This window comes from Callionymus lyra, chromosome 5 (genome assembly GCF_982586985.1).
Source record: "Callionymus lyra chromosome 5, fCalLyr1.hap1.1, whole genome shotgun sequence".
In the NCBI taxonomy this organism is placed as follows: Eukaryota; Metazoa; Chordata; class Actinopteri; order Syngnathiformes; family Callionymidae; genus Callionymus; species Callionymus lyra.
The window spans coordinates 29,958,152-29,973,000 of record NC_141822.1 but is presented as its reverse complement, the minus strand read 5'-3'; the positions used below and the strand labels follow the sequence as shown (position 1 = coordinate 29,973,000).

General features: G+C 39.5%; 3 protein-coding genes across 3 annotated transcripts; 1 reads left to right on the top strand and 2 right to left on the bottom strand.

The window, feature by feature from the left end:
* Nucleotides 1-557: 557 nt before the first annotated feature.
* On the top strand, nucleotides 558-3,452 carry prozb (protein Z, vitamin K-dependent plasma glycoprotein b). Its single transcript, XM_087791853.1, has 7 exons — nucleotides 558-638; nucleotides 1,108-1,274; nucleotides 1,342-1,366; nucleotides 1,612-1,923; nucleotides 1,990-2,063; nucleotides 2,657-2,795; nucleotides 2,860-3,452. Exons 1-7 carry the CDS (start codon nucleotides 566-568, stop codon nucleotides 3,411-3,413), a joined length of 1,344 nt encoding a protein of 447 aa, XP_087647979.1. The 5' UTR covers nucleotides 558-565; the 3' UTR covers nucleotides 3,414-3,452.
* Nucleotides 3,453-4,158: 706 nt separating this feature from the next.
* On the bottom strand, nucleotides 4,159-7,531 carry pcid2 (PCI domain containing 2). Its single transcript, XM_087791852.1, has 15 exons — nucleotides 7,447-7,531; nucleotides 7,074-7,136; nucleotides 6,919-7,008; nucleotides 6,769-6,842; nucleotides 6,634-6,699; nucleotides 6,523-6,564; nucleotides 6,399-6,453; nucleotides 5,843-5,946; nucleotides 5,699-5,774; nucleotides 5,489-5,630; nucleotides 5,319-5,419; nucleotides 5,178-5,251; nucleotides 4,773-4,898; nucleotides 4,431-4,554; nucleotides 4,159-4,354 (listed from the first exon to the last, which is right to left on the bottom strand). The coding sequence occupies exons 2-15, from the start codon at nucleotides 7,107-7,109 to the stop codon at nucleotides 4,265-4,267; spliced, it is 1,200 nt and encodes a 399-aa protein (XP_087647978.1). The 5' UTR covers nucleotides 7,110-7,136; nucleotides 7,447-7,531; the 3' UTR covers nucleotides 4,159-4,264.
* Nucleotides 7,532-9,131: 1,600 nt separating this feature from the next.
* On the bottom strand, nucleotides 9,132-13,017 carry LOC148080226 (T-box transcription factor TBX19-like). Its single transcript, XM_087792388.1, has 9 exons — nucleotides 12,860-13,017; nucleotides 12,507-12,783; nucleotides 10,564-10,698; nucleotides 10,434-10,495; nucleotides 10,302-10,345; nucleotides 10,101-10,235; nucleotides 9,933-10,026; nucleotides 9,718-9,873; nucleotides 9,132-9,225 (listed from the first exon to the last, which is right to left on the bottom strand). Exons 1-9 carry the CDS (start codon nucleotides 13,015-13,017, stop codon nucleotides 9,132-9,134), a joined length of 1,155 nt encoding a protein of 384 aa, XP_087648514.1.
* Nucleotides 13,018-14,849: the final 1,832 nt, after the last annotated feature.

The window sequence follows — 14,849 nt, the reverse complement described above, 5'->3', positions numbered from 1 at the left end:
AAATGTATTCTATTCAGGCTATAATAGCTCTAGTAGTTGCTAACTGATCAACTTTGCTTGCTCGCATTGCGTCTGTGTTTATGGTTCTTTTGTAGACAAAACCTTAAAAGAAGAAATCTTAAAGCAGCATCAGAGAGGATTGGATTCAATAGTTTGTGGTCCCTTTACAGTCACGATGGTTGAGATTTTTTTTCTGAAATTGAAATGAATTGAGGAGCTATCTCCGATTCCTTGTCAATGAGCAGTATGGTGTTGTTGTGGACACTCACAGTCTTCCGGGTTGGCTCACACAAGGCTAAATTGTTGAGAATACTTAAGGATTAACATATGAAAATCTTATCTAGAGCTCCTTTAGCCAAACTGTATTTAAAAACATGACATTTATCTTCCCAAATTAAATATCTGGAAATGTTTTGTTGGTTCACGTTTTAATTATTAATCATGGTGAGGAAACAAGCCGAAGGTCAACCAACTATTTACACATGCACGCTCACACATACACATGTGGGCGTACACAGACAGACACACAGCCACATGCACGCGCACACACACAAACAGTTTCATCATGTCGTCGGTCAGTTCCTCATTTCTTCTCTTGGTTGTTTCTATTGTGTTTCTGGAGCTCAGTTTCGCCAACGGTAAGACGAAAACACACATGCAGACAAATGTCTTGTTCTTGATAAGTTTCACAGCCGCTCAAAAGTTTTGATAAGTTGCGCAATTTCGAATTTCCAGATGTGAAAAAGTGGTTGAAATAAGTTACATGAAAAGCATCAGGAGAATTGTGAGATTGTGAGGGAGTGTTCATTACTTTTTCATCTTGGTTAGAATTGTAAATGTTAGACGTGGAGAATCTGCTGTTTCTTGATCACTACCAGAGTTAAAACCAATTATGTAAGACTCAATGGATCCAACAATCTTATTGTGCTCATCTTTCCTCCCACCGTGCTGATTCGCGACTGAAAATAATCTAAAGGTGAGGGTTGATCATGTGATGGATGAGCTGACTGCATATAACAACTAGTAAAACAATTCAACTGTTACAAGTCTCCTAACTGAACCTCCATTCATTCACATTGTATCAGAAATCATTATTTTCATCCTCAGGTCACGTTCAGTGGGCGCTGCCTTCTGGGGGAGTTTTCCTTCGGCGAAAGCGAGCAAACTTTTTCCTGTTGGAGGAGATCCTGCAGGGAAACTTGGAACGCGAGTGTTATGAAGAGCGCTGCAACTTCGAGGAGGCCCGCGAGTACTTTGAAGACCACAGCAAGACAGTCAGTCCAATGAACACTATTTATAAATCCACATAAAGTCGATCCTTATGGTGTCACTATTTCACAGGTTACTTTCTGGACCATTTATTATGGTAAGTTTGATAAACGTCTGAACAAAAACATACATCATGTAATTAATTTTCCTGTAGCAAAGTTACTGTTGGTACATTTGTTTACAAAAAAGATAAAGACTTTCAAAATCTTATTTAGCCTTTACTGTGATCCTGAAGTATCCTTAGTAAAAGTGTTTGCCGGGGCATGCAGCAGACATCAAAAAAATGATCATCGTGGAAAAACTGTCCTTAACTGCTATCATGTATTGGTTACTCAAAACCAGATGGTGACCAGTGCTATCCAAACCCATGCCAGCATGGTGGTAACTGTACTGACAAGGTTGGGGGATTCCACTGCTCATGCCAAACACCCTACTATGGCGTTGCCTGCCAGTTGGGAGGTGAAGAAGAGCTGTTGGTTCGGAAGCAGAAGAATGACAGTTATGGAATCAGTGCTCCATTAGAAATCTTAGCGTGTCCAAGCAAGGGCTCTGAGGCGTGTCAGCAGATATGCTCAACGTCACGTCATGCCTTCACCTGCTCCTGCACACCTGGATTCCAACTTCAGGATGACGGGCGGAGCTGCAAGCCAGCAGGTATGGACTCTATCGGTAAATGTAGAAAATGAACAGAATTGTTCTTGAGTGTGCTTTTGATCTCAGTTCAGTTCCCGTGTGGTCATCCTGTTGATAACTACAATACGCCGCTCTGCCCCAGCGGTCACTGTCCCTGGCAGGTGAGTGACCAGTTGTTGTTCGCCAACACAAAAGACCTACTGTTGCATTGCAGATGACATCTTAATGAAACAAATAATGTAAGAATAGAAACTACTTTTCCTGGTCTTCATCTTTATCTTCCCCCAAAAAGACTTGCTTGTAATGTCCATTTTGTATTGAAGCCTTGACATGAGGAATTGTCCCGGAAGAAAATAAAAAAAGTTTATATTTTAAACTTGTTAGTGGCAGACGTTTAAAGAATAACAAGTGGTATAAACTAGAAGTACTCCGGGTAATATTGCAAGTGCTTCCAGAGCACATACAGTCAACTGTCTACCCCAAAAGCACTTGATATTTACCCTGAGTACTTCCCGTTTATATCACTTGTTATTCTTTAAACAAACGGTTTTAAAAATATTTTTGCCTATAACTCTAGATATTAAATAGTTTATTCTGAAAATAATCCCGACCCTTAGTCAACAGGAGGGTGAGTAGAAAATAATCGAAGTACGAACTAACCCTATAAATGGAAACAGTAGATATATATACTGTATATATTTGACATCTTTTAAAGTTTTTCAGTGTAACATCATGTCACATGTCTGTGTGGTAGGTGGTGCTTCGGGACAGGAAGGGAGCAGAGCTTTGTGCTGGAGCCATTTTGAGTCAGCACTCCATCCTGACAGCTGCACACTGCCTCCCAATGGGATCAGAACTTAAACACAGGCCGTCAAACTTACACGTGCTTGCTGGTAATTATATTTGAAAGATGGTCAATTTTACGCTTTAATGCTTAGAGTTATTGTCTTTTCCTAGGCAACAAGGAGTTTCCGGTTCGATCTGTTCTCATCCACGACCGTTACCGCAACAACAGCAACAATGACAATCTAGCCCTCTTGGAACTGGTGAACCCGCTTCGTTTCGGTCCTAACCTATTACCCCTCTGCTTGCCCACAAAAGACCTTTGTGAAAATGTCCTGATGCACTCTGGGATGGCAGGGCTCATCAGTGAGTGGACCCACCAGCCAACGTACAGGAGTCTGGAAGAGTGCCGTCGACTAAATATATCAGCTCTTAACAACAAGAAGTTCTGTATGAACCAGCAGATGGAGAGATTGGTATTGCCGCGAAACACAAGCACCTCGCAGGCTCGATCAGCCTGGTGTACCAGGTCACTTCCAGGTATGCCAGTTGCTACTGTGCATCATGGGACGGCATTCCTAACTGGCATACTGATTTCGACTAACTGTTACAAGGAGGAAACTTTAGTGTTCACCAAAACCTCTCGATACATGAATTGGCTCCAACAAAGACTGGATGCAGAACAAGAGCGAACACAGCAGATTTTACAGGATCCAGAGGATCTCTGAGGCACAGCAACTACACCCTTGATTTGACCTCCTCTTAATCACTGCTATTTGAAATTAAAGTTTTTTTTCAAGATACATTTGTTCGAGTTTTATTAATTAGATTGATCTTAGCTGCTTGCAAGAGTTTACCTCAGGCACTTAAATTTTCTTCCAACAGTACAAAAAAACATGCAGTGTTGAATTTGTGAGGTGAGAATGTGTGTATGATTGATTGTGTTTTGTGTGTCCTGTGACATTTTTTAATATGACCATACCTTTTGATTTGCTTTCCTTAAATTCAGTCCAATCATTAGCCAGGGCTACAGGGAGTTAAAGTTATTAGGAGTAAAGACTAGCCTCGACCTTGAAAATAATAACTCATTTAAGTTTGTGTTTGGTGGAAGATAAGTAAGATAACGGCTTTGAAACTGCAACAAATACTTTAAACCAAACTAACAGCTCAGAAATATACCAGACAGACATTTAAGCTTTCTTCTACTTTCTCACTTGTGTACAAGAAAAGTGTGTGACTTTAAACCAGATCTATTCTTTGTTTAAGAAAAAAAGGTAACTCGAGAGTCCTTAACTGAAAATAATTAATTTTAACAACTGTCAGTATGTGTGTGTGTGAGTGGTTGTTTGTTGCAATAGACTGTCAAGGTTAAAAAAAAGCTTCTTACCCAAGGTAGCTGGGACAGACCACAGGGACCACATTTAATGAATACACATCTAGCACCCTTGTATAAAAACTAAAGCAGGACACAAATTACAAAAAAAACACATTTATTTTGGATTGTTTGAATGATAGAGGAAGGTACGAGCATCAGGAGGACATGTGTTTGGCCCCTGAGAAGTGCCGAGTTGAGTTTCATCTAGGACACTGAGGATAGTGATGGGAACGGATTCTGTTTACTGACAACAAGCTTCTGGTGCTGATGAGAAATGTAGCCTTTGATGTGACCCTGCAGCAAGAAGAAGAGACATTGTTGACGTATTTGTCGTTCAAAACTTTAGGCGAGAGCTCGTTGTGCGTTTTACCATGAAAATGAGATTCGCCAACAGGCACTGAACTTCCTCTACGTCGATGTCATCCACCTTCATCATCCTCAACGCCACAAGGAAACAGTCGAGAGGAAGTTGATGACTCTTCAGTAGAAGGTACCTGAGCCAAGATTTGACAACTGCTTATAACTCAAACAATCACACAATCGTGTTCATTGTAACAGTGATCACTTTGAAAACTGCTACTGTATGTTGTCGTTTACGTTTTCATTTTTTAAATCAACCTTACAGCCATTCTATTGTTTAACAAATATGATATATTTCTATGTAAGAGAGCAGAAGAAGCAGTATAAAAAATGAAGTTTCAAACTCTCTTACACTCTCTTGAACAGGTTCCTGTAGGTGATGATCTTGAGTTTCTCCAAAATCAGAAAGATTCCACACCGAATGAAAAAGGTCTCATGATGGGTCAGAGCTTCATTCAGCAGGAGAAGGTTCCCTTCACTGATACACAGGAAAATAAGTATCAGCTACATCAAATACAAAGACAAACCATGAGTGAAAATGAAGGATCAACACCTTAACTAACATCAAAAAATATATATATATGGCAGAACAACTTTTCCCTGACCATTTGTCAGTCGGGCTGCTGACTCAGCAGGACTGAAGTCCCACCACTCAAATGTATACGTTATCCAGATCTGAATCAGCAGGCCTGTTACTAGTTAATTGTCTTTTGATCAAACAGAACTAGTGTGTAACTTCCTGTAGCCTGACAATCACCTGACAGCTTTGGTGACATCTGCAAACTGCATGAGATCATATTTCCGTAAAAGCTGCACAGTCGGCATGTGGCCCTGTAAAAGAAGGCACCAGTGAGTCGGAACTGTCGTCACATGTAATCTGATGGTTTTCAGAACTGACCAGCAGCATCTTGACTGGCAGCAGGTAGATAAGAATCATTCTCTTGTTCTTCTGGCTGGAGCGATGGCAGTGGCGGAAGGAGAATGACAGACACTCCTCAGCTGCAGAGACACGCATAAATGCAACATACATTTTCATCTTAAAATGACCATCACGGTCATTGAAATTACCTGTCTTGAAGTCACTATCAAACATGGCCTTTCGCCCAACATAGTACTTGTATGTGACCCTCTGTGCAGTGCTGTAGTCGTTCTTGAGATTGGAGCTGTCAATGGCTCTGATGAGAGGTTTGCAGAGATGAAGCTTGTTGATCTGTTGAGGAAATAGTCAGTCAAACATCCATCCACATCAAGCTTTTGAGGAAATGAGCAACCACATACCTTGAAGTAGATCTTGAACAGTTGATTGATCAGAAACATCATCCCCCATTTTTTGGAGTCTTCAATCCCAGCACGACTGGAAATGCAAAGCATGTGTCGATATGCGTTCGAGAGTATCATTTAGGATTGTGTATGTGTACTTACTTGTCACTCGCACAGATTCTGAAACCACTCATCAGATGTTCAGCAGCTTTCTCCAACATCTCACCCGGCTGACCTTTGCCCTTCTTCTGGAGCTGCTTCTCTGCCTAACATGGAACATGTAAAATAATTCTCTAAATTACCATTGTACACCCGTTTTTGTGGTAATTGTTCATTAAATTTGATTAATCATGACCCCAATCTTCTTTTTTTAAGGGGCTACCATAACAACTCACCTTGGCTCGTTACATATATCCTCTTCATGTCGTCATATGTTACTTCCATATACTGAAATGGTTGTACTCCTCTTTATTTGCACCTTCAGTCGCTAACAGATCCCCTTGCTTTCCTCTCCAAACCAACTGAGTCTGTCCTCGCCTCGCTGATCAGTGAGCTTTTCTGCATTCTTCAATTAAATCTTTTCTAATCTGGTCAATCCAGACACTTCAACGCTTCTATTTTGCATCACTCCACTCCCGACAACTTCACAAATAAGTTAAACCAGTGAAAACCATTTAAGACATTTGACAAAAATGGATAAGAGTCGTGAGATACTCACATTACTAGCAAAGACTCGGAGGTCCAGTGTGACCGAGAACATCACTTGCAGGGCCCTGAAACATTAGGGTACATTAGCAACTAAAATAAATAAATTAGCTCTTATATGCAGAAATCACACTCACCAGTTTTCTTCCTTGTGTGACTGAAATGCTCTGAGGAACGATGTATCAAGTCAAGAAACAATAGATATATCTGCCTTGGTAGTATGTAGACAAGTTAGTCATAAAGGATATTGGACCACGATAGTCTGAAACTTGTATGCTTCCATAAAGTCATGATTGGCCACTGCGTATGTACACCTGTTTAATACAGAGATTGAGATGATTGTAAGAAATACGCCCCAGAGTAAATCTCAGAAATGGTTCTACCTCAAGTGTGCTGCAACCAACTCGTCATAGGGGGGTTCAAGGATCTGCTGACACTTCTCTTCTGGGTTCACCATCTGACACGCATGCAGAATGATCAAAAAGATATTCATATAAACACAGTAAATTCAGTTATAGACAAAAGAGACTCACCTGGAGACGGGGATTGGCTACGTGTGGGTGTTTGAATGACAGCAGCTCGGAGAAGGTGGATCCATCTCTGTTGTCAATAGCTTTATTGATCTGGAGATACCATTTTCAATAAGCATTTTCTCAAACGGCTAATGTTGATATTTGTGTGCGTTCACCTGCTGCAGGTACTGGTTGATGGTCACGTGAGCCATGATGTCACCAGGATAACTTCAATCGATCTATCGTGAATGATGCAGAGATTAAAAAGCAAAGTTTAAGCGTCTTGGTATTCCTTCGACTTTCCAAGTTCATCCTTAACAGAATACACCCCACATTCTTGAAATACGTTGATTAAAATACGCTTTAGTTATTTATGTGGGTATGTTTAGGTTTAAAAAACGTAGCATTCTATTTATTCCTCATCAATCACGCGTTAGCGTCACTTTGATGTTTACGAAAGCCTGCCACACTTCATTGAATGGATTTTAAAATAAAAAAACACAATTAAATCACAAGAAATGTTAATCTATACATGTATATATAACAAACCTTTAATAAAACACGTCCAGAATGTGTGAAGAGCGGAGTGATTCAAACTAAAAGAATAACTTCCGCCTACGTCACAGGATATCCGTTCACTCTTTCAGAACAAGGGTTTGGGTTTTGAAAGCGGTTTTCAGAACAAGATCGGCGAAAAATATAATATATAAATAATAAATTACTATATATTTTTATGCGTGTTTTGAAGGTAGACTATGAATTACCTGAATCGATGATGAATTTACTTATATTTAAAAAAAATAAAAAAAAAACATTGTCAAAGAAAAAGTGAAAATTTAGAACACTTCAGTAGTTAAATTGAACAAGAATTGTATGTAATGGAAATAAAGCAAAACAGTGTTTGTTCAAGAATCAAAACAAGCAATAATTAGAAATTTTACTAGACATGTGACCTGTAAAACCTGTATTTAGCCACCTCAACCCTATCTATGTTAATAATGGTGACCCATGTGTAATTTTTCATTGAGCAGATGATTTAATCTTTATCACATGCCATGATCCATTTGAGAAATAATGCATACATGCATTTCAAAACATTCAGTGACTTGCTCATCTCATTCATACATTACACACACACATTATATGTTTGCTAATTAATTGAAACTGGTTATTGACTGCCTAGACTCCTGTAAACGTTTTAGTGAGTGACATTTGCTGTCTGTTATGTCTTTGAAATAGCTGACACAGCAAGTAAGTAAGTAAGTAATTGTATTTGTAAAGTGCCTTTCTAGACCAGGGTCACAAAGCACTTGAACAATCAAAAGCAATACACAGTTAAAATATTTACTTTAAAAGCCCAAGACTCATAAGACAAACACAGGTGTAAGATGTTTCTTGAAGGAGTCAGTAGATCCATCAAACACAGAGGGAGAGGAAGATCGTTCCAAAGCTTAGGAGCAAAAGCCTGGAAGGATTTCTCTCCTCTGGTCCGGAACCGTGTGCGAGGAACCATCAGTAGATTCTGATCCACACACCTCAGAGCCCGAGCTGGGATGTAAGGCTGGATCAGATCAGTGATGTAAGGAGGAGCCTGACCATGAATATCTCTGAAAGTAAGAACCAGAATTTAAAAGTTGATCCTGAAAGAAACTGGAAGCCAGTGAAGAGTTTTAAGCATCGAGGAAATGTGAGTTCTTCTACTAGAGCAGGTCAGAATTCCTCTGCAGAGTTTTGTATTAACTGCAGGCCATACAGCTCCTTCTTGTTTAGACATGAAAAAACACATGGATTATAAGGTCTAGATCGCATTTTTCCTAAATTTAGAGATTTTTCTGAGTTGATGTCAAGTGTTATGGAGTGGCTTGTATAACTGTTAATTGGTTGAAATTGGGATTTCGAAATGCAATATTGTATCAATTGCATAATTTTAATACTTAATGAAAATTTTTATTTGCAAAATAAGTTTGATAAATATTTCATTATTCTATGAGGGACTTTTTGGTCATGGAGAAAATGTTCACATCATCTCAATTTACAGTTTTGATCATGATATATTTTAAATGACATCGTCAAGAGCTCAGGAAATATAAGGCAACAGTATTGGAGAATAACTCGTACTATTCATTGAACAGAAACGGATTTAATCAATTGTTTTATTGATGAAGTCAAGAACGAGACTGACAAAATAAACAGCAGTGAACTCTTTAAATAGTGTTAATTGTTATTCATTTACGTCAAGAGAAGCGAAGAACCTGAACAACACTGGACACCAAAACGGCTGCAGGGACTACATTTATCTTAGAAACTTCCATCACGTGAGCCTGCAGTCTGCAAACGAACGTCACGTCAGATCACGTCAGCTTTTTCTCTCTCTCTCCAAATTTACAATGATAGTAGTCAAGGTCTTCATGAATCATCATCCAGTGGAATCGTTGACTAAGCTTTTACGAGTTTCATTATATGATATTTAAAATAAATGTGTACTTACTGACGGATTATAATGATATAACTTTTAAATTGACCTCATAAAAGTTTTAGATACATTTCTGCCATAGCGCTATTAACACAATTTAAATTAATTATTTTGTATTCTTGGTTAAAATAAATAAATAAATGGAAACATAATAAATATAAATTATTGGTTTCATCATTTACTCCAAAGAAAATAGAACAGGATTGTATCAGGTTGAAAAAAACAACATAAAACATTATTACTTTTAATTTATTGTGTGACAAAAAGCTTTCAGCTTCTATACCGTAAGCTTAGCAATAGACGCAAAAGATTTTTTAAGTGCTGGCTGACGTGATGGCAGTTCTTACAAGGGGGGCGCCGGACCTGGTGGCCAGCCGACCACGCCCGTCTGGAAGTGACAGGCAGGCTGGAGAGTCGTCTCACTGCTGATTGGTCCATGAAGAGCTTGTGGCGAGTGGGTGGTTTGATCGCCACACCCGACCGTCCACAGACACGAGTACTGACTAGAAAAAGTCACACAAACATTCAGGCCAGGTGGTGAAATGTGACGATACACTTTTACCTGGAGGTGTGAGGAGGCTGAGGGGGGGAGTTCCCTGTTAGAGATATAGGGGAGGCGGCGGCTGAACTCCATCCATCTGACAGTAAGTGAACACCTTGAGGAGAACATAGTGACTGAGGATCTGCCGCATCATACAATACAAATGTGTACACAAACAGACATACAGACCTGGAGGGTGTGGTCGGTGTGAAAGGTAAGAGGTGTGATAGGGCGAGTGTCGCCCGGGGTAGTGATGGTGATGTTGGTGAGGGTGGGGACTGTGGGAGAAAGCTCCTCCTCGTCCAGCTGAACACAGGGACCAGCCTGTCCATGCACACACACATTTAGAATTTCTAACAATAACAAACTGGCTCATGTGGAGCTGCATACAGGTCTGAAGAACCCGACCGTCTGATGGATCTGCTAAGCTCCGCCTACAAGTGTTCCAACCAAAAATATAAAAAACAACATCATTAAAGTCTTTTGTAACATCAACACCTGCGTTCGTGAAAGTAAGTGTACCTCTCTTTAGCATCCAGGAAGGCTTTAGCAAACGGATTGTATTTGATCTTCAGAGCCGTGATCTGTTGAATTGACAGTGTGAAGTGTGACCATCAGCTCTATACGTATGGATTTGTAACAACAACACTACCTCTTCGTTCTGGTAGGCTGTGACAGCGATGAACTGTGTCTCTCTGAAAGAAACATTGGAGACGAGGCGGTGACGAGTTCCCACGCACACAATGTGGAGCTGAGGCTCATATTTGTTGAGAGTGGACAGGCTGATCTGCAACACAAACACAAAACAATCCTGTTTCTAAAAACATGTTTGTTTTTCTAGTTTCTGAGATGATAATTGACTGCAGAGACATAATCACGGTTCATTATAACTCATGTAAACATCTGTTTGTTTTGGAAGTTTAATGAACAAGTTTTGAAGAGCCGTTTAGTGGAGTGCAGCCATCTTTGTCTTTAAACAAAAAGTCTCTCTACCCCAACTAACGAGGCCAATTAACCAATCACTCTAGTCCATCGCAAGCATGATGGGTATATTAATACTCAGGTAAAAACATAATTATCATAATGTACAAATAAGCAGAGCAATTATTTCATTCAACATGAGAGTGTGTGTGTGTGTGTGTGTGTGTGTGTGTGTGTGTGTGTGTGTGTGTGTTCAAATGTATTTAATGGGGTAAATATAGAAAAAATGACTGCCAATTTTGGATGAAAAACAGGTGTGTGTGTGTGTATACGCTCTCTAAAAGATAGTGATGAACCTCTGCCAGCCAATTAAGAGATGTTTATCTAGTTCCCGTGGTTACCGCGGGCACTGAGTTGAAGTGAGAGAGTGAAGTTGATCATTAGAGCATAGGGTCTCTCTTCCACTCCACTACTGAGAGAGAGACACTTGAGCGAGAGCGCAGCGATGGGAGTCAAAAAGAAAGTAAGGAAAGAACATCTAAAGAAAAACCATGAGATTTAAAGGTCAACTAATGTGAAACTCCATCTCTCCTAACTCACATGTTTCAAATGTATACCTATCCAAGATGCAGTAAGTCTCTCATCATGATGATGTTTGGAAGTTAGATGGATGGATGGATGGATGGATGGATGGATGGATGGATGGATGGATGGATGGATGGATGGATGGATGGATGGATGGATGGATGGATGGATGGATGGATGGATGGATGGATGGATGGATGGATGGATGGATGGATGATGGATGGATGGATGGATGGATGGATGGATGGATGGATGGATGGATGGATGGATGGATGGATGGATGGATGGATGGATGGATGGATGGATGGATGGATGGATGGATGGATGGATGGATGGATGGATGGATGGATGAATCTGAAATCCTGGTGAACGAGAGGTTACGAGAGTCCAATATGAAGTAATAATGGCTTCACTCCTCCTCCAGCCGGCTGTTATCATGCCCGCTATGTTTATAGAAAGAGTTCCTTGGAGGTAGAGACTTCCAGGGTTGATGACACTGCGTGGCTGTGGCTATCTCCAGCACATTTCCTAATATTGTGAATATTTAGAAATGTTGTCTTTTTTAGCATGTTACAAATGCAGGTGACAATTTCTGTCTGTAGTGATAAGAAGATGAATCAAAGAAAGATGAGGTGAGAGAACGTTCTCTCATCTCTTCATCCTTCTTTTAATATGGCAAAGCAAAACATCTTTTTTATTGAGTTTATGCATGTTTGTGTCATACCTGAGACAATAGACTGAGCTGATGCTGATGTGGACATTTTGTTACATTGGCTGGCTATTCTTTCTTGTTGTACTGGTATAAAGTTGTAATCATTCAGCCTCGTGTTCCAAAACATACTCTGATTCAAATAAACTGATTTTAAATTTCATGTGGTCATCAAGATGGTTCTCAACCCACAAAAAAATGACATAAGACGAGTGGGTGAGATCCTAACCATTTACCATATGATCCGATTCAACTCTTCTTCTCAGATAAACCTCTGACAGCAGAGCGGAAGTATGTACCCTGAACACCCCGCTGTCTTGCCATCATTAACTCAAGAAGAAAAAAATAGTTTTAACTCAAGAGTTAGCTCAATATCTTGCCTGTCCGCCTCCGTTGACATTATTGGTGAGTTTAATCTTGTTGAAGGTCACAGCTGCTTTCATCCAGTGAGCTCCGAAGTTTGGGGAGTCAGGGTGGATGTAGACGCTGCCATTGCCCTGGCCCTCACCGCACCTCTCCGCCCGGCCCGCCGCCAGCCATTCTCCATTGATGAACTTCCAGCGACAGCCGTCCACAGGAACAAAGTCCAGCAAGAAAGAGTACATGGATGTGGGGTCCAGTCCAGAGACGCTCATCCTCAGGACCGGGAACATCCGGCTGACAACAACACAGACAGACCTTTTTTACTTGTTGTTTCTATGCTTGAGAAAGTCATAGTCCAGTCATGCCTTACCGGCCGTTTTTAGTCACGATCATCTCGTTGGTGACGTTCTGAAACTTCCTCCACAGCTCGCTGTCCTCCAGGGTCACACGCAGCTCCCTCTCTGTGGGGTCTCCCTTCGCTAGTCCAGCCTCCAGATCGCTCTCCACAGCGGTCAGGAGCCGGGACATGTAATGGTCAGAAACCTCCTGTCCTCTCTCACAACTCACACCACTGGACACTGACCTGGAGTCTCCAGTGTGCTCCGAATGACCTTCGACCTTCATCTAAATATGAAGAAAAGTTCAAACTTTAATTAAATCACTGTAGGTTAGAAACTAGAGCTTGGTATAAAACTCTGGTTCTTTCATGGCAGCGGCCAAAAAGCTTCAGTGTTGAAATATGCTTCGTCTTTTGACACACACATGTGATCCAAACTTAATTTGGGTGGATTTTTCTAAAGAGTGACAAAGGCAGTAAAACATCAAAATTAAAGTTTTCTTTTGAACCGTAAATGATTTAATGTGCATTTATTCAGCAAGAAAAAAAGCTTGGAGTGCACATTTACTGGAGATTAAATGTGTCAATTAAGGTTTTTACTGTGTATTGTAATTTTCTTTGTGTTTTTATTTATAAAATTGATATAGAAAAAAAGCATCATTCAGGAACCGGTTTCGAAGTGAAAGTATTGGTATCAGAACCAGTATACTCAGCCCTAGAGGAAACCCATGTTAACAGGAAAATGTATAATTGTAATTATATTATTATTACATGTTCTACTCTTATCACGGTCGCAAGGGGCTGAAGACTATTGCAGCTACTTCAACAAGAGGCAGGGACTCCCTAATATTTGTGTTCTTCTTGTTATCCTTTATAGTAGTTATAGGCATGTTATTATTTTAGGACTCTGCACAACCTCCGCGCTCTCTTTAGTCTTTTCAAATGTCGTTTTGGGATTTTATCAACAGTTTAATCTTTATTTACTACTTTCTTTTAAATTACAATTTGTATTTTTGTTTGTTTAATTTTATTCTCACTATTTTTGTCGCTCTTTTACTATTATTTTTATTATTATTACTTGAAGTTGGCTGGAGATTATATTATAGGAAAAGGTGATGAATCACAAGCATATAAAAGAAGACAACTTTATTACTTTATATATTTATAAAACAAGTTGATCCTAACGCCTCAATTTGATTTATGATATATATCACACATCAAAAATATAATTATTAAATTGAGTTATTAGTCATGATGCATTAGATTTAACCATTGCATAAAGAACAAGAGGATAATTAATAAACAAGTTAAATTAAATTAAAAGTGACCAGAAGAACACAAAGCGTGTACAGACAAAATGACGATCATTTATGAACTGTAGACTGTTGCAAAAAAATAAAACAATCTACAAATTTAAAAAACAGCCGGGTAGGAGGAAAGTCCAAAAGCAGAATTAGGCAAAAAAAAACAAAAACATAATAAAGTCATTTTAATTATACATTTTTGTCTCATAAACTTTTTTTTTTTTTTTAATCAAAGGGATTTCTATTAAAAGAGTATGTGAATGTTAATATTTAATAAAAATAAATACCAGTACCTAATTTATTGTTGAAATGATAATAACATCTTTAAATCAACATTATCACAGTTTAAAGTCAGACTTCTAAGACAACAATACATAAAAATTCAACCTTCAGTATCACCCATTATATATAGAGAGATAGAGTTTAAAAAGTGGTAGATTTCAAATAAATGAGCAAAGGATGTAAATGTGAGAGATAATGAAAGACTGACCTGCAGGCTGATAAGCTGATCACAGACTCAACAACTCTAGAGAGGTTAACAAACGTCAAGCAGCCAAAGCGTCTCTTCAACAACAGAGCAGCTCCGTACGAGGTTGCGGCCGCTCTTATTGGTCCGTCCTTCTTTCCCATAGCACCTGTCAATCACTGCATCTGTCAGGTGTGACAAATGGTGGATGTAGGTTTGGGCGAAAGTTTTTAGAATAGTGACTATTGAAACG